At 38.3% G+C, this 25,549-nt stretch overlaps 1 protein-coding gene across 15 annotated transcripts in view; it reads right to left on the bottom strand.

Annotated features, from left to right (window-relative positions):
- Positions 1-25,549, bottom strand: part of HDAC9 (histone deacetylase 9) — a 454,863-nt gene that overhangs the window by 221,785 nt on the left and 207,529 nt on the right. For 8 of the 15 annotated variants that reach the window (XM_063152662.1, XM_063152693.1, XM_063152671.1 and 5 more), the window contains 3 exons: positions 4,571-4,812; positions 3,500-3,650; positions 1,287-1,413 (listed from right to left, as the gene is read on the bottom strand). In XM_063152662.1, the coding sequence (XP_063008732.1) occupies positions 1,287-1,413; positions 3,500-3,650; positions 4,571-4,812 (520 nt within the window). Of the gene's footprint in view, positions 1-1,286; positions 1,414-3,499; positions 3,651-4,570; positions 4,813-24,338; positions 24,459-25,549 lie in introns of those variants that run through there. The other 7 variants (XM_063152603.1, XM_063152637.1, XM_063152611.1 and 4 more) reach the window with 4 other exon arrangements.

Raw genomic sequence — 25,549 nt, 5'->3', positions numbered from 1 at the left:
TATTGTGGGCAGAGATTTCTGAACAACCACACAGAAACTGCATCATGTGGCTCAGAAACAGGGGCTGGGTTTTTTGCTTTTTGTTTTTTGGAAGGGGGGGAGGATTGGTTGTTTTTTTATCTCAAGAGGGAGAGAGGGAAAGGAGAAAAACTTTCAAACTTTATGTTTATCTAAACATTATTTTACTTGGCCTTTTACAGACTCTGCTTGTCTTTCCAACACAGTGTGGTTAATCAGTAATATGTCTCTGTCATGAGAGGAAGTACTACTTTCTGTAGTGTAGGAGAAGGCATCCTCTGCAGAGCTCCTCATACTCAGCCATCTGAGGCTCAGATTATTAGTCCAAAAATCTTACATGTTCAAGAGACTTTTACACATTATTTGGAAGGAAAAAATTAGTTAAATACTGTATCTCCACCAAACACAATGTAACTTTATATTAAGTCATTTCACCAAAATACTCTGGTTAGCTCAGAATGCAAACTCCAAGGGCCAAACTTCGGCAATCCATTTTAAAAAGAATAAGTAAAAGATGGAAATCTAGTGTACCATATGCACTTCTGCTTGTCCTATTGGAGGTCAATGCAGGCATGACATTTAAGTCTTTTAGAAATGCAGACAGAGTTCATTTTGTTGGATTCATTTATGTGGGGAGTAAAAACTGCAAATTGTAAACTCTTAACACGTCAATAGACCATTTGAAGGACTCAACAAAATCACTCGCTTCCATGGTCTAAGCAGATTCTTGTCAAGGACAAGCTATCATAAGAATATGCAGTCTGGATACTAAAATTCTGAGTTAGAAAAGTTAAATGACCACAGTCTTTCTCAAAATCCTTGTGAATTACTAACATCATTCAAGCGACTTCACTGGAAGCAAAGCAGCATCTCTTCAAGAGGAAATGTTTTGTGATTGATTCAAAATCCAAGTAAAACAAACACAAAGTTGCTCTAACTGCAAAAAATTAAAATACTTGGAAAAATGATAGGTATGGTTGTAAAATTTGTGATAGCAACAGCTATAGATGCTACAGATGAAGCAGCTGAAATAAAAACAATTATATAGATTTTTGAGAGAGTCTTGTTCAGTATAGTTCTCATCACTGAGCACCAAATACTCCTCAGTTCAACCAGAAATGTAACACTTCTGGCTTTTTGCTAATCTTTGGGTTGAACTGCAGCCTTGCTCTGGAGGCAGACTCTCAACACCCCTGCTGGAAAAGCATTCTGCCAAGTTTTAGCTGATACCTCAACGAGACAAGGAAGCAGCTTAATACTGAACATACGTGTACCAGAGCTTGGGGTGACGGCTCATGGAATGATTCTTCCCATTTGCTGGAGAGTCTTTTGTAGCTGATTTACTTAACAGGAACTCTTGAAGTTTCTGCTTCACTTCTGTACTGGCCACTGCCCCTAAAAAATACAGAGTTAAATGCGTCTTATATCTTTACTTTAAAAAAATTGCCTTTTTAAAGAAAACAAACCCCAAAAAAGAGTCTGTGCCTTATTGCTGGAAGTTTTGCAAACCATAAACTAACTATTGGTAGAAAAAGTCAAAATGAGATAACATTTGGATTAAATGCTTGTCTGTGGAAGCCTGAAGCTGGCCATGACCCAAAAATCCAGTGAAGTCATAAGGAATATTTCAACAGTAGATGAGGCCATTTATCCAGGGCCAGATGTATCTAAAGAATTTAAATTATTTCCTGATAGTTTCCAACAATCTGAATACAGAACCAGCAATAGAACTAAAAAGACAGTAACAAAAGGTCAGTTTGAGTTTTCAGTAACGAATGTTTTTTCTTTTAATAAAGTACTAGTAGTAATACAGCAAAATTGTCCTCTGAACACCGTCTTGGTTACAAACAGAACACTGCAGAAAGAGCCAGCAGTGATTCTTTTAATTGGAGCCCCTTAAGAGCCTCTACGTGCAAAGTCTGGAAGACAGGAGACACTGCATTTTGGCCCCTCTTGGTGGCCAGCTCAATAGAGAACAAAAAGTTGAGCATGTCATTGTAAGGTTAAACTGCCAAGCTTGCAGTATAAGACATGCTTCTTTACTCATAGCCAAAACAGTGTTCACTGAAAAAAAAAATATGAAAACAAAAAATATTTTGGTTTTCAATAATCAGTGACAAAAAAAGGGATGAAACGTCATTTCTTTCAAAGGTGCAGCACTAAGGCATATTTGGTACTCTAAGTATTTTTGGTTACCCAACCCTGACACACCACAGCTGAGATGCTGAGCATGTCCCATGTGACTTACTGCCCACAAAATACCTCTACTACTGCTCTGCTTCATACTCCAACTCCCCTGCCCACACCTCCCTTCCCTCCTCTACTCATTAAGGAGATAATCACCACCAACAAACTCTGGGGCTGGGGCTGGGCCTGGAGAGATCACAAGCTTCTTGGCTGGCTGCTACATCCTAAGCAGCCACCCAGCAAGCTCAAACTGAGAAGGGAACCACTGAGGTCACATCTCTGCTCTTCCTCTGGCAGGAGCACTAATAAAGCCTAACTGTTCATATGGAGGCTGATTTTTTTAATACTACGTAGAGGAACCTTTTGTTCCTGCAGTTTCCACACCCTCACATTTCTAGGTCAATAAGATGGAAACTTTTTTATGGGCTCATTGTTCTCTAAAGTACTAGGAGCACCATGGACACCCTAATTTCTAAAGCCTATGACATGGTACACCTACAGGTGTTGAAGTGATATCTTTTTCCATCCAAGGACAAAAAGCTCTTTTCTGCTTCAGTCTTTGTCAGTTAATTCTTGCACTCATTTAGTAGGGCAAGTAACAGTATCTGTTTGTGGCAGCTTCATTTTGAATATCTTCATACTGTACTTCAACCTGATTTTCCAACTGACCTCACTAAAGAGAATTATTTGTATCTGTCTCCCTCTAGTGAGCACCAAATCCTAACAAACCTTTATAGTTATTTTCTTTATAGCTATAAAAGCTAGAAAAACCTCTTGGTTACGCCTCAAGAAATGTCATCAAGAACAAACACAAGACAGTTTGAAAAAGTCCTAGCAAAATATTTAAAAGATTCATCCTAAGATATTCTTGAATATTTCATTTTATTTTCAGTCTTGAAACAAATCTCAGCAACTAATTTAAATTTTTGCTGTTTTGTACTGCTTTCTGTATTAAGAAATAAGTTCTTCAGAAAGTTCTCATGTGAATCTTTATGCTTTCAAATTTTCTCATTTTTTTATACAAAGAGCTTGACTCCTGAGATGCATATCTGCTAGTCTGTCAAGCTGTGCTTTCCTGCAGCCTTCCAAGTCTGCACACAAACCAGAAATGTGTTTCTGTGGGTGCAGTGGGTGGCCCTGCCCTTCTCAAAGCACAGTCCTGACTTCTCGACCTGCGTTTTTCACACAGGAATAGGCTTCCTTCAGGTTCCTGTTCATAGTTCATTTTGGCTGGGAGAATGCAAAGGGGAATAGATTCATTTCTTATTAGGATTCATGGTACATTGGCTCTTACTTTCTCGTCCTCTTTCTTTGCCTCGGAGGGGAGGAAGCTGTTGCTCCCTGCGATGCCTCTCCAGTTCCTGCTCTTGTCTCTGCTGCTCCAGTTTCTGCTCTTTTTCAAGGAGTTCTTGCTGTTGTTTAATGGCTAGTAGTTCCTGTTGTAACTTGCACAGAACAAAAAGACATGAGAAAGTGCAGCTTGCAATGTTTTCTAGGTCAGTCCAGGTTAAAACAATCCCCTTGAGTAACTGAGGATCAGTGCTTGCTTTTATGCTTATACTTCTTTTAATCTTTTAACTGACTTTTGAGCGGCATAGTGCATTACTGGCTGTCACCAAACTGGACTCTAGTGTCAGGTAGCAGCCTGCTGCTCTGATTTCACTTCTTTCTCTTTTGGCAAAGATGCCTGGAAACTTCACATTGTTCTTTGCCTGTGCACCACCTAACTCTGGTTGCTGTGCTCTGCTGCATTTGTCAGCTCTGTCAAGTGGAAGCTTAACACAGCAGCACAATGGCAAGTAGGTAAGAGGGGAAAAAATGAAATGAAAGGCAAGATCATAAATTCCCGGTCAAAATCCATTATAGCAATCCTGCCATAGTGCATGCAATAAATCATTTTCTTTTTGTATTATATGAGGAAGCTCAGAGAAGACTAAAAACACAACACTACCGGGGTCTACCTCAATTTTAAAAATGCAAATATTATGCACGTCTCTATCAATTTGATTTGTGGTCAAAAACTCAGTAGCCCAAAAAAGCAGTGCTTTAATACATTGAAAACAGTATACACCAAAAACCAGTCACATTGAAGTTCAGCTGAAAATCCAGGTTGTAAAATAGGTAGTTCTGTCTTTGGTGGATGTGGTGGCTTCATGAGCTCAGTGATTCTCACAGTATTGCCTTGGTCTGCTGTGAGCAAGTCACTGCCAGCTTTAAAAGTCTTTTGTCACCCCAATACAGAGAAAAGAGCACTCAAACACCATCTCTCAGTCACAGCAAACCTTTCAGTCATGTTCCCTTTCTGTGTCTGCTTAGCATATTGACTTTGCCGATAAAGTAAGGGACAAATGAAAAATGTTGCTACCTTAATGTGCTCCTGGAGCTGGGCCTGATGCTGGCGGGTCAGGTTTTCATGCTGCTTCTGGAACTCTGCAATGAGCAGCTGTTTCTGAATCTGCTGCTGCTGCTGGATCAGGAGCAGCTCCTGCTGCAGCTGCTTCTCGCGCATAATGGGGTCCACCATGGGAACCATCATCCTGAGATCCGTCCGCAGGTCTAACGGGGAGATCGGCTCCAGCCCCACGGGAACCTCCGACTTCACATCCACTGGGGGAACAGAACAACAAAACATAGACATGGTAAATACAACAGAAGAAGGAGAAGAGAGAGCATTCCTACAGGGAAAAAGACCCATTTCACTCAAAGACTCTTTCAATGTACAGACCTTTCAAAACATTTAACGCAATCTATGCCGTATGCAATCTTCAGCACTTCCTTTCCATTCTCTGCAAAAATACTCCCAGATTAATATTCTGCTAAACAGGTTAACACACAACCCAGGTTCTAAAACCACAGAGCAATATTTAGTGAAAATCTCCTAGGCACTATTGATGCTACACAATAAACACTCAGGGCGCTTGCTCAGCATAAGATGAAGGCCTTGCAGTTCCCACTGCACTGCAAGAGATTTTGCAAAGCTAGTAGGTAGATTTTTCTGAGGATACTGTTACACATGAAAAGCTACTCAGTGCTACATGGCTACTGCATATAAATATACCCGGCAAACACAGAGGAATAACGTATACCATGGGGCAATAATTTGACACACAAAATGACAAGTTTTAATACAGCTTTTGGGAAAGTGAGCACCATGCATAGCACACTATATATGGCCTGTAAGAAAATGAATTACTTCAAATTGTTGTAGTGATGTTATAAATTCTTAATCCAGCATTAAACTACTTAATGGAGGTTCCTGTATCCTCTATCTCCTAATTTAGATCAAAGGGACTAAAAGACACAAAAACAGAGAGATTTGACCACTTTCACTACAACACCTATAAAGCCCCGATTTTCGCATCAAGCGAAGAGAGTGCGTGTAACTTTATCTATTTCAAAAGAGCAAAAGACTAACAAGCAGCATATCTACAAGAGGAAAATAAATAGAGCTGAAGGTCTCTGCTAAAGCCCAGCAGTTCTGATTCCATCCACAAGAGGACAGTGAAACACAAACACATTCACCCTAGTTCCTATTCCTCCACTATCTTCCCTGGATAATAAGATTATTAACTGAAAACAAACATGCTGTCGGAAATGATTCAGGAAAAAGATTTTTAAGCATATTTTCTCCTTTTTCTCTGCTGCAGCTGTATTTGTTTCCAGGAGAAAACCAAAACGAAACAGAAATATTCTAGTAAGCAGAGACAGCAAAATTGAAGCAGTAAAAGTTGAAACTGCAGCAAATGGAGAGAGGACTGAATTCTAACTGTATGATCATTGGTAAAATGATCTATTAGCAAAAGATTTTATAAAAATAAGGGAAAAGGCATCAAATCTTTTCTACTGATCACAATTTTTTTTATTCTCAAAATTCTGAAAACATACACTTTTCTGGGCCTTTTTAAAAAATCCTAATAACTGTGATTGTAAACCTCACAGCATAATTTGGCTTCTTAACCCACTATCCCAACAGAACAATTGTGTCTAAGTGCTTACTTTTGTTCTGAGACTAATCACTAAATTATAAAAAATCACCTTTAACTTACAAAAACTACTCTTGATTATAAATAATTGCCACCGACCAAGAGAAATGGACAGGCAAACCCCCAGCCTTTCATCCCATTTATTCAGCAGCAATCCACATTCCATTTGTCTAGACTAAATATAGCCACGTTTATACAAGAAATCAATAGTGCTTGCAGAGAGCAGAGCAAAGGCATGAATATTTCATCAAACCCGGAGAGAAATGGCAATCAGCAAACTGACAGCAAACCGTGTAGGCTGACTGTCCCGCCAGATAAGTCTCCTGTACTTGGACAATGGCTCATTGCCTGCAAGTCACAATCTTATCATCAGCACTCTTCTATTTTTAACATTAATTGCATTGTAGGTGACAAAGGTTTATCATGTTTAAAGGGGAGAGATGGATTTTCTTACATCTTCTGTGACAGGATAATAAGCCTTACTAGGAGCAGTAACTGGAGCTCAGCAAACCCTGCAGGGTCTGGTTCACAATAGTGTTTGCAAACTGAGCCCCGCAGGGTTTGGTTCACAATAGTGTTTGCAAACTGAACCCTGCAGCTTATTTTGCAGATACTAGCTGAAAATCAACCTCTGCAGATCTGCACAGTGATTCAGGCTGATTATACTTCCCATCTTGGACCAGCATCGCATTTCTTCATTTTCAGAGAATGTAGCATGAAGGGAGGCCTACGGATTTTTTTAACAATGGAAATTTCCTTTCACTATTAGTAAAATCTGCAACTGAAACCAGGCTCAGTTTGGTAAGCTACACATTTTCTAGAATTTTCACACACTCAAATAATAAATCTAGTACAGAAATATCTACTTCATCAAGTTGACCTTAACCTCATTCCTTAATGTGAGAGAAAACAAATATTAGGGTAGTTCTAGACTTGAATTCATAGAAATCAATACATAATATTTAATATAATTTCAGTGCCAACAAATAAAGACAAACATTTATTTCCTGGCATAAATATTGCTAACAGCAAGGCTATCACCAATACTTCTAATAACTGCTAACATAGCATATAGTAACTTTTAGAGATAATTACTGTCTTAAAACTGAACTAAGTAATAATCAACTTCATCAATGAAATTATTCTAAACAAGTAACTGCAGGATCACCAGTCAAACTGAATGGTTTGCTACTGTCTGTTTCACAGTCCTAATGCCACACGCCCTTTACATTCTTACTTGCTACTAGCTGACAAGAAAGATACAAAGCAGCTCCGTGGAACTACGTCAGTGTGAAAAATGTGTAATGGAGCAGAGAATCAGAATCAGTGTCTTTAAAAGCTTTGATTTTTAGCTGAAGCATCTTCCCTCCACCACCACACCACTGCAATTTGAAGACTCTGGAGAGCAAAGGTGATGCAGAATGCTTACTCTCATTGGGGCTTTTTATGTTTTTTAACCCCCTCTACACAAATCCATGTATGAGTGTATATATATATATTCTGCAGGTAAAAAATTAATGACCTAATCAGTGCCCTCAACTTCAAACATCACCAGGAGCAGTGGGACGCAGGATCTAAGCAACAGGATTCATAAAAATATTAGACAAAGAAGGAAAGGGATTGATAATGAAAGCAAATATTAATCAGAGTTTGGTAAAGGCTAACTTCACTTATTCTTCAGGATTTTCATATCACCAATGGAGTAAAGCTGTAGCAGGCACAGTTCAGACACTGTCTTCAGCTCTCTCCAATGCAGTCCACAGCAGATCCTTCCCAACAGCTCTGCCAACTACATAGCAAGCCTGGGATTCCTCTCTAAGGTTAAATAAAGACAAACTCTCTGAGCTCAAGTCAGCTGCGGTGATTGCAACAGTAGGCTGCAGAATATTAACTAAAACCATTACTGAAAGTTCAGTGATTCCAGGAAATATGCCAAAATTTGAGTAGAAAAATATTTAATTTTCAGTTACAACACATTGCAAAAGGCATATGTATTTATTTTTCCTATAAATACTCAATTGCCTTTATCTTGAAACATAACAACAAAAATAGTCTCAGAAGAGTGTCCATATCAATTATACTCCATAGATGGCACTTCCCACAGGGCTTTTGAAATTCTGTGGAAAGAAAATAAGACACTTGAAAAATGGCATGCTTGTTGAGTGATTTAGATGCTTGAAGCATGTGTAAAAAGAGGTAAAGGAGCTTGGTTTAACCCTCAGGCTCTGCATTTTGAAACCATTCCTTATAATGGGAACACTGAACAACTGTTAAGTCTTCCACTAAGAGATGACATTTCAATCTGTTTCTGGTGACTGATTTCAATTCCTGGTGTATTAGGAACACAAATTTTCCAAATCACAAATGCTAAGGGAAAAGATCAGAAAATAAAGCAGCCCGCTTTCTTACCACCATCTCCCAAGACGGGCAATCTTCTTTTTTTTATTGGCAGTCACCTTTCTTGGCAAACATTTCTGCCACCTTTAAATCCAGCAACTGAAACAAGGAATGCTGTCATCACCTGAACAGTCGTCATTCCTGATTTGAGAAGCAATCAGGAAGAATTCCAGTCAACTTGCTTACAGACCATCTTGTCTAGTACATTTATGATTCTTACATAAGAGGAACTGTGTGGACGGCTGGGACTGCAGGGATCCAAGTTAACCTTTTCCCAAAGGAATGTCCCAGTTACACTGTTGGGATGGGACAGTAAAAATGGCTGGAGATAGGGACCGGGCATAAAGCTGGTGAGCCTTCTTCTCCTGTATAGGTTGTTCAAGGCAGAAGAAGCAGAAGTTTACTTTATAAAGTAAGCAAGGAGGACTACAGAAGTTGGAACACTAAAAGAAAACTACATCTGACAAAAGACAGATGACAAGTTTCCCCAACCAGCAGTATTAGGTAATAAAAACATATTCCTGAAAATACACAAAACTCAAGTAAAATCTAGAAGAACCAGTATGAAAAGCAATGGCCACACTTTACCCCAGACAGAATCTTGGTGAAGTACTACAAAGAGAAGAGAGTTTATACCAGGGCTACTCTTTTGAACTATGCCTACAAAAAAGAGCCCAAAGTTATTATTAACTTGTACAGTACTTTTCATAGTTTTCATACGCTTTTCATAAATTGAAAAAAAACCAGAATAACTTTGCACTATTTATTGTAAAGGAAACTGGCTCCATTTGGCCTCTTCATACAAATAAAGTAAAAACACTTTTTGCAGAATTAGCCATGACATAATCAGAGCACTAAGGAATTTACAGAAAAGAGCACTAAATCCTGAGAAGAGTGGAAGATTCACTCCCTCACCAATAAAGACTTTAATACTTTAATACTTTAAATTTACTCTACAATTTAAACCTAGTATTTCTTTAACCAGATTTATGTGCCAACTCATTCAGGACTTGAAAAGCACTGATACCTGAAAAGCTATAACAGTGTCTTTGAAACAGATTGAAAAAAATCTTTGAAAAGACTGAAAAGACGAAATACCGTAGGAGGCTGAAAGTTGCAGGAATAAGGAACAGAGGGTAAGAGGGAAATTTTGGCAGCCATGTGAACCACAAAGTAACTGGCAGAAGATGGGACAGAGAAGGACTAGCCAGGCAATAAGACACGAGCAGAGGATGAAACACAGGAAAAGGAGTTAAATTTCTGCTCTGAGAAGCTGCATTAGAGGGACACTGCTCACTCTGTAATCTAAGAGCAGCCCTGGCACAGTGATGAGGTGGCAGTGAGGCCACAGTGTAAATAAGGAGCTAACACAGGAGCGATGTGTCCGTGGTGAGGATGCTGGGAAATTAAGCGAGCAAAGCGGTTTTGAATAGCCATGACTAAAGAGGACTGAGACTGGCATGAAAACTGCCACTGAGCAGCAATTGTTCAGTGTTGAAGAGTGCAGAAAATGCCCCAATCTGGAGCCTGTTTCCTGGAGGAGAGGTGGCTGGCACCTCCCTGGGGGAAGCGGTGCCACAGCAAGACCTGCGAGGCGGACGGCAGGAGCGAGAAGCTGAAATGTTAAGAATAACTAGTGACATCAGAAGTACAAGTCAGATGATCAATAAACTGTGAAAGGTTAGGTTACCTCCCATGGGATGCTTTTATCATTTCAGCTCTGGTAGCTGAAGTCTTGTACCTCAATTCTCAGCTGGCAAAATCTGTCATTCCTCTGTTACCTTCAATATAGGCAAAGCTCCTTTATGCCACCTGAGAAGCTAGATGCAGAGCCACTCTCAAGAGAACAGGGATGAAAGAAGACAGCCTTCAGAGCATCTCATTTTAGCATGAGGACAAAAGCATCCAGATTTAGGATGACACTTATAGAACTTTTTTGCAATATATGAAATCAGCAGTTTCTTTCTCCACTCACTCAATTATGCTGGAGAATGCAGCAAACTGAAAAAAAAGTGTTGCCTAGATTTCACTGAATGTTATTAAATATTTTTTATTCATTATATGTCCTCAATCTTACACTGGATTTTGGTTGTCATGGGCAAGGAAAGAAGAAAAACTGCAAATGAAAAGGAAAAATTTCTTCCAAACGTAGCCCAATAACTTTTTTGGCAGTTAAGTACTCAACTGCATTTTGCAGTTTTAGAACTTCTTCACTTGGAAAAGAAAAAATGAAAGAAATTAAGACACATTTCAGAACAGAAAAAGTATTTTCCAGAGTTATTTTCTTGATTATCTCTCAAGAGTCAGTAACTATTTTAAAAAGTACTATCACTGAATCAGAAGTATAAGTGAACTGTCAAACTTGATGAGGCACTCAATTTAGTTTATAGTATTAAGGAGAAGTGTAATAAATTAAGCTTGAAAAGTATTCCCCTTTGTTCAGAAAAAAGGAATCTTATCATGATTATACCTTTTTCCTATTTCTTTTAAGTGTTTGCATACATGTCATAATGAGAAGTAAAATAAATGCTAACAGCGATCTGGGCTTTGATTTACCATACTCTTATTTCCCCAGGGCCTGGAAAGGAAGCTCAAACAACCACAAACTTCTAAAATATCAGTGAGAGGCCTTGAAATACCAACACTGAAATTACAGTTAGCTGGCTTTTGTAAAAAATCAAAGGCTTTATTATATTGATTTACTAAAATCAGATTCCTTCTCTCCAAATAGGCTTTTGAATCAAACACTTGTAACTAGCACAAACATTAATGCCATCTAATTTGTTATCTCTAGAAAGTTTTTAAATGTGAGGGTTTGCTGTTTCTTCTATACTGAATACATGAGTGAAAGTTCCACTTATGAGCCAGAGTTCATGCAAATACCAGGCCAACCACTTCTGTCACAGGAATAAAGGCAATGTGCCCAGTTAATCACATCAGAACATGAAACACTTTTAAACTCAAACCTGGGATGATCTGTTATTGAGAAATCCAAGCTGAACTATATTTGGGGTTCTGAGTTACTTTATTTATATTTCACCTAGAAGAACCCTTACATACACATTTCTCTACACCCATCAGCACACAGGCATATCTTCACTTTCCAGAACAAGCCTTTTTGATACAAGGAACATGAATACCCTAAATTCTAGATACTACTGCTGCAGGCAAGATAAAAATAGGGCAAAGATAAATGCACATATAGTTAAAATGTAGAATTTCTATGTAACTTTATTCTCAGTTCCAAAATCTATGATACACTGATAATTCCATTAGATAATGATAATAAATCAGTGTTAGTTATGGCATGAGGTTAACCAATTAGACACAATGTGCTCTCTGCAGGGTATCCATGCACCAAAAAAAAAAAAAAAAAAAAGTCAGGGAAGAATGTAAAACAGCATTCTTCTGGCTGTGGATTTTCTGTGCAAAAATCAGTACCACTGCTAGTGAGAACCCTGTGAAGATGCCAACTCAGGTTCAATTTGGCAGCACCACTTGCTGGTTAAAGAACTATACAGGTACAATGTCTCCAAGTCAGCAAGTACCAGCTTATCAGTATCTTCCAGTCACTTCAATATAAATTTAAAATTAACTATTTAAATTGAAAGCATGTGTGACATAACTGTGTCTGTGCACTTGCATACATACACAATTCTTGCATCATATCCTGCAATGCTAAGAAAAATCATGGATCACACGTGATACAAAAGGTTCCTCTCACCTCCCTTTTAAAAACATGTATAATTCTTGATGCCACAGCCACATGAGAAAGGCAACTTGCTTTCAATTGGATCAGTATCATTCCACATAAATGCACAGTGTACCAAGTCCCCCAGGTTGTCAGGGATGACTGAAAGGGCACCATGGAGGGTTCTAGAGACCTGCAGTGTTTGCCTCATCACTGATCTGGAGGCAACACGAGGCTGCTACAAAGGGTACCAAATACATCCACAACTTGGGATTTCACTTACTTTTCTCTCATCTCTTCTCCACCCGTGAATGCTGTAGGTACATTTGTGACATTGTTGGGTTTACACTTGCTGAATAATTCACAGCAGTGGGGCTATCACTATTCTAATCTCAAGGTGATGACAGAGAGAGAGGAGAGGGGGGAAAAATCTCTTCCCTAAAGTGAGGGTATCAAAACAGCCACCATTTGGGCATGCCAGCAGGTATGTCCTGAAGTATCACAGGGCAGCATGCTCCAAGCAAATAAGACAGTGGGAGGAGGTTTGCTGAACAAGTATCCCCAAATAGCATTGCTATTTCAGGGGTGTGACAGCCAGTGCTCCAAACAAAACCCTTGGAAGGCAAGATGTAGGGCAAATCTTTCAAGGAACTGTTGGCAACTTTGTCTTTTTTAGAAAAAAAGATGACTGACCCCAAAAATGCATTGAAAACGGAACGTTCCAGTTCCTTTTGCTGTTGTTGTTGTGGAAGTATGTGCTCCCGAAAACACAATAATTAGGGATTTGGTTTTTCTCATTTTTAATGCATAGCAAAATCTAGCATTTACACATAACTTCTTAGGCTTACAACCTCTTTATTATATCCAGGAAATCAAGAAAGACCTTAAAGTATTCCAATGTTTCTTATAAATATTTATGGAACATCCTGATCTTGGACAAGCATTGGCCTAAAAATGAGGTCGATCCTAAGCAAAGAAACAGGGAGGACTGAACAGAAACCTCCCCCAGAGGAGGGGGAAAAATCCAACACAGGGATATTAATACCTTTTAAAGAATCTTCCTAATGAGCTAGTAAATGTCATGCCAGTTGGAAAGTGGCAACACCAGTATTACTTACAGTGCCAGCTCAGAAATAAAGCTCTTACATATTCTATGCGGAATTAACAGTTGCAGATATTTATTAGCAAAGATGCATCTGTTTGTATTACATTTTTTCCTACTCTGCTCCCCTTTGTACCACATTGCCTTGAACTGCAGCACACTCAGGGGACTCTGTCTCCCTCTGCTCACATAAAACACCAAGCATATTTGCACAGGGACTGAAATAAAACGAATAGATAACACTAAATTGCTGGCTTGCTGTTTTTCAGAAGCCTGCCTGCTGGATTACTGATACCCAGCAGCAGAAGAGTTGACACCATGCATAGAGAAAACACTGCTGGTAAGGCAGGGAAAGTGAATGGCAAAGATAGTGATGATGCAAAGCAAAGGTAGGGTTCATTAGATGCTGGCATTCAGTCAGCAGTATCAGAATGTGAAAAGTCGAAACAATGCTAATACAGCTGATGGGAACATTAGGCAGCAGTCAAGCCCCAAAGTTGGATAGATAATGGCATCAGGAGGCAGAGAAGACAGGCTGCACTACAGAAAGTTAAGGAGGAGTTACAGAGGAAAGTCCCTCCCAGCTTGATGAAAGGGCTGTGAAGGTTTTAAAGATCTTCATCCAATTTATTTTCTGCTGCAGATAGAGCATGTCTCTCACGAAACAACTTTGACTACCATGCAGATGGCCTCATTTCCATTACTGAGACCTTATATAAGGCAGGCACTCCACTAAAAGAGATTACATAAAATATATGAGGAGCATTATGAACTCACAAGTAAGGAAATGCCAATCTTCTAGGACGCTTTCTGATATTTTCCTCCCATTAATGTGAAGACAGTTGTGGTTTTGTAGAGTACAGATCCAAACCATAATCTTTTGCAGTAAGTAATCACAAAAGTCCCTCTCATATTTTGCCATTTGAGATTTGGGGGAATTACTTGAAAAACAGAGACAGACTCTCAGGTTCAGAGCTGTAATCCAAATATTGAAGAATTATTCCTTTTATACTTAAAGGGTGTCTTGGCAAAGATAAAGTCTTAGATGTTTACTTTTAAAATCAAATAATGTTCTCAAGCTGAAAACAAATCCCAAGCTAGGTATAAAAGACTTTGCTCATGTAATCATGTGGCACATTTAGAATCATTACTATTACACTACTTATCTAAATTGGACCTTTCCAATTTTTTTCACTTTTCACCACAGTAAATTATGTCAAGCCTATTTTGTCCATATCTGTGTTTGCTTTCTTTCGACAATCTACTTTGATTTCTTAAGGACTGTAAATCTGTGCTTGAAATTCAAAACATAGCAATACCAACCTACTACTAATGCTACACTGTATTAGAGCAAGTAAAACTATTTCTATGGTTTTACATAATGATGTAACACTAAACTTAGAAAATATTATTCGTGATTTGTGCTCTCCAGAATAGAGGAATCTCTGAAAGGCTCTCTTTGGAATGCAGAGACTTGGTTTCAACCACCAGAGGGAGTCAATTTTATGTTTCAGGACAACTACAAAATCAGAATGAACAGAAAAAGCACTAATAAAATATCACGATTTAATCCAGATTTATGTGGATACCAAATATAATGAAAATAAAGTTTAATTGGGAGTCTTTTCAGTGAGATAAGAAAATCACCTTTTTCACTACAAGTACTCATTAAGAAAATTCCTACTAGTATACTTTTCTTTTATGACTTCAGATAAACAAAATTTTAAGGAATAAAAATGTAATATTTTCTGTAAGAATAATACTTATATTTCTAAGTAAACTACTATGATTTCTTAAGTTCAGGACACTGTTGTATTCAAAAGTCTTTTTACTAGGTGTAAATACAGGTTTTCTTCAGTTTATTTATGATTCAGTCAACTCAACCAGTAAGTAAAGTTATGGATTTACTATGAGTAGTATAGGAAACAAACAGACATTTCTCCTCACTCTGACATACATTTGCCTTTGTAATTTTTAAGAACTGGAAAATCAAACTATAGAAATTATTAAGATGACAGCAATTTTCTCAGTAAATTAGCTGGAGATATTTTCTGTGACTATTATTTTTCTAAATAAACACTGAAAAAAACCAGTTCTACATTCTGTAATATTCCAGACACTAATTTAACACTTCTAAAAAGTCATCTGGGATGTCAAAGAAACAACAGACACTGAATATTTCTATGCAATTCTGATGCCACTTAGCAAGAGCAGTTCAGAAAAAGCCAGAAGTTATTACCCATTTTTGTTTTTCCTCATTTCAGCAGGTCCATTTTTCTTACTAAGGCGTTGGTTTTTTCCCTCTTCATGTCATCTGATGTGCAGAAAGTCAATGGGCATTTCTTCAGTTTCGAATGAGAGTCTTTCTCAGTAAGTTTTGCAAGAAATTAAATTTCCTACTAAGATGTCTACAAAAATCAGTGGGAACTCTTCTCAAATTTCAAACTCAAGTTTTGGAAACACACAGATCAGGCTTGGAACAGGCACACTAGACTAATGGAGTCAAGCACTAGAAATTACTCCTCAAGAAACTCTCTGGGTCCTTTGAGAATCTCAGCCTAATCATTTAAATAAATCCTAGTCATATGGAAACTCCCACCCCTCACTTAACACATTAATCACTCACAGCAGAAGTTCCCTCTCACCAGACCTAAGATGAACAACTCTCAGCACATTTAGCCCTGCTGACTGAGCTTTTGAACCTGGCTGGAAACATCATCAGAACAAGATAAAATTCTGCAATACAAGAGGAAACTTGCAAGTAAGTGTTTATGTTCTGCACTCTAAGCAGAACTTTTTGTGATCAGTGAGATGGCATTCCATGTCATGGAATTACTGCATCAGGCATTGCATATTAAGGACTGGAAGAAAAAGGCAGCATAACTAATTGAAGGTTTGCCATGGAAACGCCCTATTACTAATTTTAAGGTAAAGCACTGAGAGTAGGCTTGTTACCATAAAGAATTTATTAATGTGTTCACTTAGACATGAGACAAACTGGAATCTATCCTGAATCATCCTCATCAAGGTTCTACCCTCATCCAGGTACTGCAGAAGGCTGCACTAGCAGCAGCATACCTCATTAAGTCCTTCTTTCAGAAAAAATGTTTTTTTCTCAGAAATGTGAAAATTCTTCCTGACTGCTTCCCTTCTTACAGTTTTTATATTTGTGCCACAAACACTTATATCTTAGGGTTATGCTGCTAAGAAACACGAGTTTATTTCAGCAAATGAGGTTATTTTCACTGATTTTTAGATATGCTTGTGTTTGTTTTTTTCCCCCTTAATGAGGATCTGATAGTGCAGACCTGAACTCAAATGTTTACACTATTATGGATTTCCCAATAGCCAGCCTTGGCCAAGCACTCTCTGACTGTAACGTTCAAGCAATTAAATGAATGCTGAGACCATGGTAGCATCCATAAAACACATTTCACACCATGTTCTAGGAACTGAAGGTGATTAATGCACCCCATGAAGCTGACTTCCCCTGCTCAGCAGCATAAACCACCATGTCCTAGAACTAACACAAAATCTACACAATCACCAGCTACTCATCACTGTGGACAAAAGCACTCTGCAGAACCTACAGGAACAGTGGGGTGTGGACACAGCATAAATAGGGAGAGGATGACCAAGTGTCAGCCCACGTGCAGGAAAGGATGTCTGGAAATGCAGCTGATGTAGATGACACTGATTTCACTCATTCCAAGTATGTGAGCACTGTTCTGTCAGTTGAGAGCCATGCACCTGATGAAACACCTCAGAGAAAAGCTGATACCCCGTGCTATTATCTTTCCTCACAAATCAGAGTCCCAAAGTGACCAAAGAATGTTCTTGGTTTAGAGAGAGCTAGGTTATGCACCCATAAAATTCCATTTCATTTCCAATCACACCTACATCTGCCAGACAAAAAAAGGAAACTGAAGTTGTTAGTCAACACACATGTAAAACAGCTTCTGACCTTACCTGCCTTTTGAATACAATTAAAATGAATGCTTCAACTTCCACACCAGAGAGGATTAAAAAAATAGTCTATGATCTTTCTTAAAAAAAATGTGACCATAACCAAATATCACAGTCCATTATAATCTTTATTAATTAATTCCCAGAATGCACCATTTTTATAGAGTTTGCTCCGCCTCATCTTAGAGGACATTCTGACATAGAGCTGAGAAATATGTCTTTTTCTGAAATAAACGTTACTTGGTTCTAAGAATTTGCACAATTCACTTCCTTAGCTCTTCCTTGACAATGTCTATTTAGAAGACATCTATTTATTCCTCACCACATTTCACAGTTCCTGTTTCTAAATGAGAATCATATTAACAAAGGCTAGAAAGACACAAACATGACTAAAGAAACCAAGGCTGTTTTTTCTAATGTAGGTACAGTGCTGTTTCCAGAGGGAAAAAAAATCCAAACCCTTCAAAGACAGGCCTCAATGCTATTTACCTTTCAAGACTTTCTAATCTTGCTGAAAAAGAGCAAAGTATAAAGGTGTTTAAGACAAAATTAGTAATTGTAGATAAATGTATTGCACTATAAATGGTTTCCAATTTATTGTTCATAAATAAAGGTCAAAACTGACCTTTTTCTATACCGATCTTCTATACAGATCTGTATAACGTTTTAATGATAAATGATTGTCTGTTCACCATTATTGTCACATTGGATTACAAGCACTTCTTCCTTCCTGTAATACAGCAGACATCATGTTAAAGTAATTTCAAGATGATATATGGTATTTTCAAAAAAAAACCCCAGCGGAGTGAAAGGAATCCACTTTCTACAAATTCACTCTGTGCATAGTTATTACTCTCGTCTCATTATTTTCTGCTTAAACTAAATTACCTATGCCCTCTTTCATACTGCAATATTTTCAGGGAAAAAACCCTCAAATATGTATAAACCTGATGAAAGAATATGAAGATCACAGCACAGACAGTAAAAAGAGCAATGGAACTGCAGAAAAAACTCCAGCCAAACACAACCATATTTAAGGAGATCATGTAGCGAAATTCAGATTTTTTTCTGTGTGCTTTGAACAGATGGTGTGTATTTGCTCCTTCCCATGCACTTTATAAGCTCCTCACCATCGTCTCCAGGTACTACTTTTGACTATGGAACATTTGCTAGTGCCTCCTGCTGCTGTGGAACTTCTCTGGCAGGGTCATTGAAACAGGGGTGCACGTTGGCATGGGCAGACAGAGCTGTTCTGATCCCTTCCCCTGCTGTATCCTTTCCCACGGTAGGCTACCCAGTATTCCAAGGCACAGCCTGAACCAGTATAAACTTCCTGCAAAACGACTGTGGTTCCATTCCTCAGCCCAACCTAGGGCATCAGGGACTGACCACAGTCTCCTGAGTACAGATGTATCAAAATGCTACTGGAGTTGCTGAGTAAAATGATTGATGCATTGAAATAACTGTATTTGCTACAGTATGTTCCTAACCATTTTCTTAGGCTTTATGGAATCTGCAGCTTGCAATAAAAGATTAAAATAAAACACAACCCACAAAGGTTTCTTCTCAAAACATCTTTTTGGCCACAACATGAATTCCACTGCATCCCTGTATGCCATTAAAGTCAGCAATCTAACTTGAAAGTGATTTTAATTGAAAAGTATCTTGAAAAAGGGAAACCCTTGAAATTTTGCTCCATTTAGATTTTTTGTAAAACTACATATATTTTTATATTGATTTTAATTTTAATATTAATTTTATTTTATTGTGCTACTAAAACATGCTACAAACATTTTATTCAAAAACTATAAATGCATTGGGGTATGCTATCATAAATCAATCACAGTAAAAAAGAGTAACTAAGAAAAAAATAATATTAAACTTCATTTCAAGTTTACATTTTCATTTTATATATGAATATAAATATCTATATATACAAAGACAGCTAGACTAAGAGACAGACACTCTAAGGCCCCACCAAGAGCTGCAAAAAAAAAAAAAAAAAGAACCATTTGGATCATACTAGAAAAGAGTATTTCTTCTTACATAAAGTTCCAGCTAAGGGTTAGTATGGAAAGCTAGAGAAAAATGGTTCAAGCGTAACCATTATTAAACCCAAGAAGAGCTTAAAATTACACCTCAGGGAGCTAAGCTGCTTCCCGCTGTGCATAAGCTGCACATCTCCTCTCGCAGCAGCTCCCGGCAGCCCTCCCAAGCAGGGTGCCCACTGTAACAGATCTGCTGCCATAATCCTCTCCCCGGAGCAAAGGAAGAGCTCCCTCCTCTTGCTTTAGGAAAGGAGATGAGACACAGGCTGAAGTCACTCTGAGTATGTGCTGTTTGAGCCTTAAAGTGACAGTCACATGAGAGACAGCCAGTGATAGGCCTGATTGCCTCAATAAACCAGTATTTACAATCAGAGTCCATGAGAAGCAAGTGCAAGAGCTGTGAAACAAGCAGGAGCTGAGTAAGCAGGGACTGCGAAGAATTATTTCTTCATGGATGAATATGAATCCTACACCCCACACTTAGCTAGTAAAACATAATCCTGTATTTAATACAATTAAGCCAATTAACACCATATGAACACTATTTAAAAATGTGTCGAGTTGGACAGTGCAGCACCTTGGGAACAGCCTTCATTCAGCAATGACAAAACCACTCTTACATTAAGCAGAACTTTTGCAGCAGAGGAGAACGACTTCAGAACAAAAAATAGCCCATGATAACTGATATTGACAACTTCCAGTAGCAACCTCCCAGCCATCCCAGTGACCTCTCAAAGACAGAGCCACCAACATGAAGCTAATAATCTTTTGCTGGTTTCAAACTAAGTAAAGAAAACCATATGGCAAGAAAACTCAGCCAGACAGCCACAGGGCTGCTAAACTGCTTTCCTGGGGCTGTCTGCCACTGGGGTTGTGTACTAGAGGGAGTGGGGTGAGAAGGGGGTCTGCACTGCTAAACAAAGCTCTGCTCCTCCACTGACACACCGGTTTTCCTGCTGAACCCTCTTTTCTGCCATTCCCCATTGGATGAGTGGATGCAACATGGGGGAGGAACAGTCAGGTAAGGACAGAGCAGTGGAAATCCTGCTCTTGGTCTTGTTAAGACTGCTTTTGGCAACCTCCCTGTACTTTTCTGCTTACAGTTGGCTTTGTGGCACCAGCACACATAGTAAGACAGAGGAATGATCAAAATAATGTCTTCATTTCCTTCATGATTCCTATTGGCATACAGTAAAAACAATGAGGTGGAGAAGAAGGGAGCATGAGAACCTCATAGATTTTAATAAGATAGAATAATGGAAAAGGGTGCCAACTCCAGCTATAAAGCTGTAATGAATCTCTGCACCACGGCAGACCTTGAAGTCTGGGTCTGGACTGAAATAATCCATGTCTGCCAACTGTTTACCAATATCCATGGCCTTGTTGCCAATATCCTTTTATGACTTTTACACATCTTTAAGGACAAGGAGTTTCAAGTCTCTCTTCAGTCTAAATATGCACCTAAGAATCACAAGTAAATATCTGTTGCTTTCATTCTTACAGATTTTGCTAACATCTTTTGATCAACATCGTCTGGCTGCTAAACCTTACCAGAGTACTCACCTGTACAACAGTTCTCTTAGCTCAATAGGCATTTCACATTATTTTGCTGATCTATGATAAAGCAGATAATTTCAGAGAGAAAAACTTAAATAGGTGAAAAGGCACTGAGTTAAGTCATGCTTTTAACCACACTGTGTTAAAAAACACATGTGCAGAGATCTTTAAATTTTTAGAGTATTTACAGAGATAAAAAGCATTCGAAAGAAAATCTATGCCTTTCATGTTAATTCCTAACTTTTCTCCTGCCTCCTTTGACCCATGCTCTCAGCAGAGTCCTGCTTAGAGTCAGTCTGCCACTACTTTCCAGGCTGTGGCAGTCCCCTAAAAGTAATGCTGCTTGGCATGTTCAGAGAAGGGGGACTGGCATGTACCACATGGCCAAGCTGGAGCCTCTTTTCTGCTCTCCACACTCTTCAGGGACAGAGCAGAGAAAGACAGCGACAAATCTACAGGCACAAGCCATTAGTTATTCACACAGTGAGCACACTCTCCCTCATATGGACATTTTGCAATCTCTCTTATCTGGGCATGTATATTTGAGCACATACCTAATAAAACCTAATTAATTACACTGGAAATCTGCCTTCTACTACATCTTAATATTTATATTTATAAATAAGAACTTGCCATCTCTTGAAATCATCTTCTGAAATGTCTTCCTGGATTTTAAACTGCACCTTTCAACTACCAGTTTAATCTATTAATGTGTTAGTGCTGCAGTTTTTGTGAGTATTTTGTAATCCTTTAGTCGGAAATGCTACAATGTGGTGTTATTTTTCACAGTTTTCTCCAATGCCACCTCCCCTTCTGTAAACCACCACACAATTTGCTTTTCAGATCATATTAATGAATCTATAAATGGATTAAACTGCTATCATTTGTTATTTATTATGCTGTTAGTAAACTGCTGGGTCTTGCTAACTTCCATGCAGTTTGTGTACAATTTAATATCATCTCCATTACAAAATGCTTTCAAAGTTTAAAAAACGTTCTTTAATCTGAAAGTCCTGTTACATGGCATGTTTAATTTATAAGCACTTTCATCTGTAGTCAGTATTTTCCTGCCACATTTTCGTTTGTAATTTTGATGGCAAACTACAGATAACAGAGCAGTCAGCTCTACATGAAAGTAAAGACACAGAGCAGATATCTTCTCCTTAGACAGATATGCAAAAGACAGCAGAAGTTATGTACAATTCAGAGCACAACAGCTCTTTGTGGATAAATGATGAAAGATATGATTTCTTCCAGTGAGTGGTAAGTATGCATAACAAATAGCTGTACCACTGTTTGGTTTGTGGGTTTTTTTAAGAATGTACCACAAAATATGGAGAAGTACATGGCTGGTATCTGCATTCTTTACTGACCATTTCAGTAGTGTTTCTATAAATATGACACAAAAAATAGATTTAAAAATAGGTCATAGGCATTAGGAGCAGATTATACTGTACAGGTGGGAAACAATGATTTCTGGCACAAATACAGATTATGTCTGAGTTCAACATGTAGGAAGTCTCCATCAACACAAATCAGCTGCCACCAGCGCTGAATGGGCTCATATCATTGCAGAGCACAGCATGAATCTTTGACACAGCTCTATTGCCTTCCTTGAGATATTTCTATCTCAAGGGAGTAAAAAGTCAGTAAACAGAAACATTTTTAACGTGGGTTGTGTGAATAGACCTGTGATGTGTGCCTATAATAAAAGAAGACTGCATAATTCTGATAACTACTGGTACTGGCTGAGAAACTACACAGAAAAGAGAGACTTGCTATTCCTAGAAAACAGTCATAGCTAGGGAAATTCAAGTATACAATAAGGCAAATTTTCCAAGGGGAATCTTGTTTATCAATGCCAAGGAGCACAGTGTGGTTAGATGCTCTTGAGAACCCTAACTGCACAGCTCCTCTTTGCCTATCTGGATTGGATGGGCACCAGATAGATAAGCTATGATCACCACTATCCACCAAAGATTGCCAACTGCTTTCCTAAAAGGCATAATTTAACAGAAGAACCATCCTGGCTGTCTGCCTCCTCCTGGGATTTATCTTTTGGATATTCTTCAGTCCCTGCTTTGCCAGTTCTCTTTAAAAGAAACACTAAGATAGGAGAATGTGGTGCCAAACCAACCACAGGAAAGCAGTCACGTACTTGCCACACTTCTTACACATGGCACTGTCTTTAAAAGTTGTAAAGATTTTACCATGCTATAAAGTTCAGTATTTTGATATCATGGAAAATATTACATATATCAAACCCCTGCTTCTCTCAGTCATAGGGTTTCAAAAGAGCAGATATTCCTTTGCAGTTAGAAAGTTAGAAAGTTCTTCCTCATTCCTTCTGCTTTTGCTTTCTATAAGGCACAAAGAAAGGGAGAAGGGTGGAAAACCTGCACAAACAGCACTTTCCACCACTGCAATGTCCAATGTAGCATACATAGACAGACTTCTAGAGGAGAAACCAAAGCTCAGATTTGGACTCAGAGTATAATATAATTCCCCTTTGGTTTGGTTTTGTTTTGTTTTGCTTGCTTCATCAGGAAGAAAATAGGGAGAGAATACACAGAGCATCAAGAAATCAGTGTTTTCCAGAGAGCTAAATCTCAACAGATGTCTAATTTACACCTAAAATTCCTAACAATCATTTAAATCTGTTCTAGTTTGACTGCTATCACAGATTCATATGAATTCACAGAACAGTCCTCATTAAGCAGACATTAAACAGACCTCCTGAAAGAGTAAAAAGATTCTCCACATGGATTTCAGCCACTGGCCAAAATGCCACAGCCACAATCCTCAGCAGAAAACCATACAGGGGAACGAAGAAACAATAAATACTGCCAGAGATCAACTGCCGGTTGAAAACTCATGAAGACACAATATTTTCTTTCAAAATTGTATCTTCATTCATGTGGGATCCAACTGATGTGCTTTAAAAGGCTCTTCAACAGAATTCTTTGACATCTGTAATAATTTCATTTAATGCAATATATTGGCTTTTTTGGCTAGCGCTACTAACTATTCATACTGCTAATCATCTTAACATTTTATTTCCTGAGAAGTGAATGGGTAAAGAGAATGCAACAGAAAATGTTAATCAACTGCACAGATATATATTTAAATAGGATATGGTTATTAAATTAGATTTTAAATTGGCACTAACTTCAAGTAGACACTCAGGAACAGGAAGAAGTAGTTTTATGGCTGTTAGTCTACATCAAACATTGAGTCACAAGTGCTTGTTTTTTCCAAAGGGCTTTTTTCTCTCATCTGTTCCCCAACTCTCACCACATTCCTTGCACTCAGCTTCTAATTCTCAGTTCCTAGCCATCAATACAAGCTCAGTGTTCCAGTTTATCCTGTCAGGTTTTTCTCTTTCCTACCCAGGGAATGCAAGAAGAGTAACGGAGCACAGGAATGACAGATGTCCTTTTGGTACTTGGATCCAGGTTCAGATTCATCCTACAGCAGCCAAGAACCAAAACAGCTGAGCTCTGAAATGAAGCACATTCAAATGTAGATGAGATGAAATCTTCAGGTTATCTACACAGCTCTACAATTTCTATCACACAGAAACTGTGGTTTTATCAAAATTTTTATATTGGCCAGATCTTTACAGAATAAGTAGATAAAATGTATTTTCTAGTGTGATAGTACTAGTACATTGCCGTCACAACAAATTCCAAAACTTTTGCCCCTGAATCTGTACAGTCCACATGCTCTTAAAGATCAGCAGAAATTTTAATATGAGCACTGCATGTGAGCCATGGCAGCAAAGCAAGTAAGGTGATCCTTTATGGGTTTGCTTTGTTCTGCCCCTGCCATTGTTTTATCACCAGTCCCTAGTAGCTTATCCTTATTTATTTAGCTCCATGGTCATCTGTGGTTTGCACTGTTGCTGAATGTGGGGGTGAGCGAATGAAATTCAGCCTCTGACTAAGCAGATGATCTGAAATCAATGAATAGAATGCAAGAAATTAAAAGACTCAGAATAACTGACTAATGAATGTAATTCAGATGCCACAGAGGTCTTGATTTGGCAAAAGTCACGCTTCATTGAATTCAGTGAAACTTTTTCACTGGGGAAGATGAATTGTATAGTAGGTGAGATGAGAACACCAGAGAAACATATTTGATTTTTTAACCTAAATTTGGCAATTTCCATATGGAGGTAGATGTGTTTAACCTAGATGAAAATCTGATCTGCATGATTTCTAAAATTCTCCTGCAATATACATCAATTTATTCCTCTGGGTAAATCTTTGTCATTGGTTAAAATAAAAGGTAAACCCCAATGTGACACAGAGAAGCAAAATCCTACATATTTAAAACCTCTACATATATATCCCTTAATATTAATACTTATTTTGGATCTAATTTTGAATGTAATTAAATCCTTCAAATATCCTCAATTAAAAAACTAATTTTTTTCCAAAAGCACACATCAACAGAAAAAAATAAAATACAGAGGAAATGGATTGCATTGGTAATGCAATTGAACAAAGCTGCTCTTATGAAACATTTACGAGATCTCTGTGGATGCAAGTTAATACATGGCACCAAGTTACAAAATTGTGTAACTTGTTACAAGCAA

Source organism: Melospiza melodia, chromosome 1, assembly GCF_035770615.1.
Source record: "Melospiza melodia melodia isolate bMelMel2 chromosome 1, bMelMel2.pri, whole genome shotgun sequence".
Classification (NCBI taxonomy): Eukaryota; Metazoa; Chordata; class Aves; order Passeriformes; family Passerellidae; genus Melospiza; species Melospiza melodia.
Note: the sequence above shows the minus strand (reverse complement) of the source record. Positions and strands in the feature narration are given on the sequence as shown.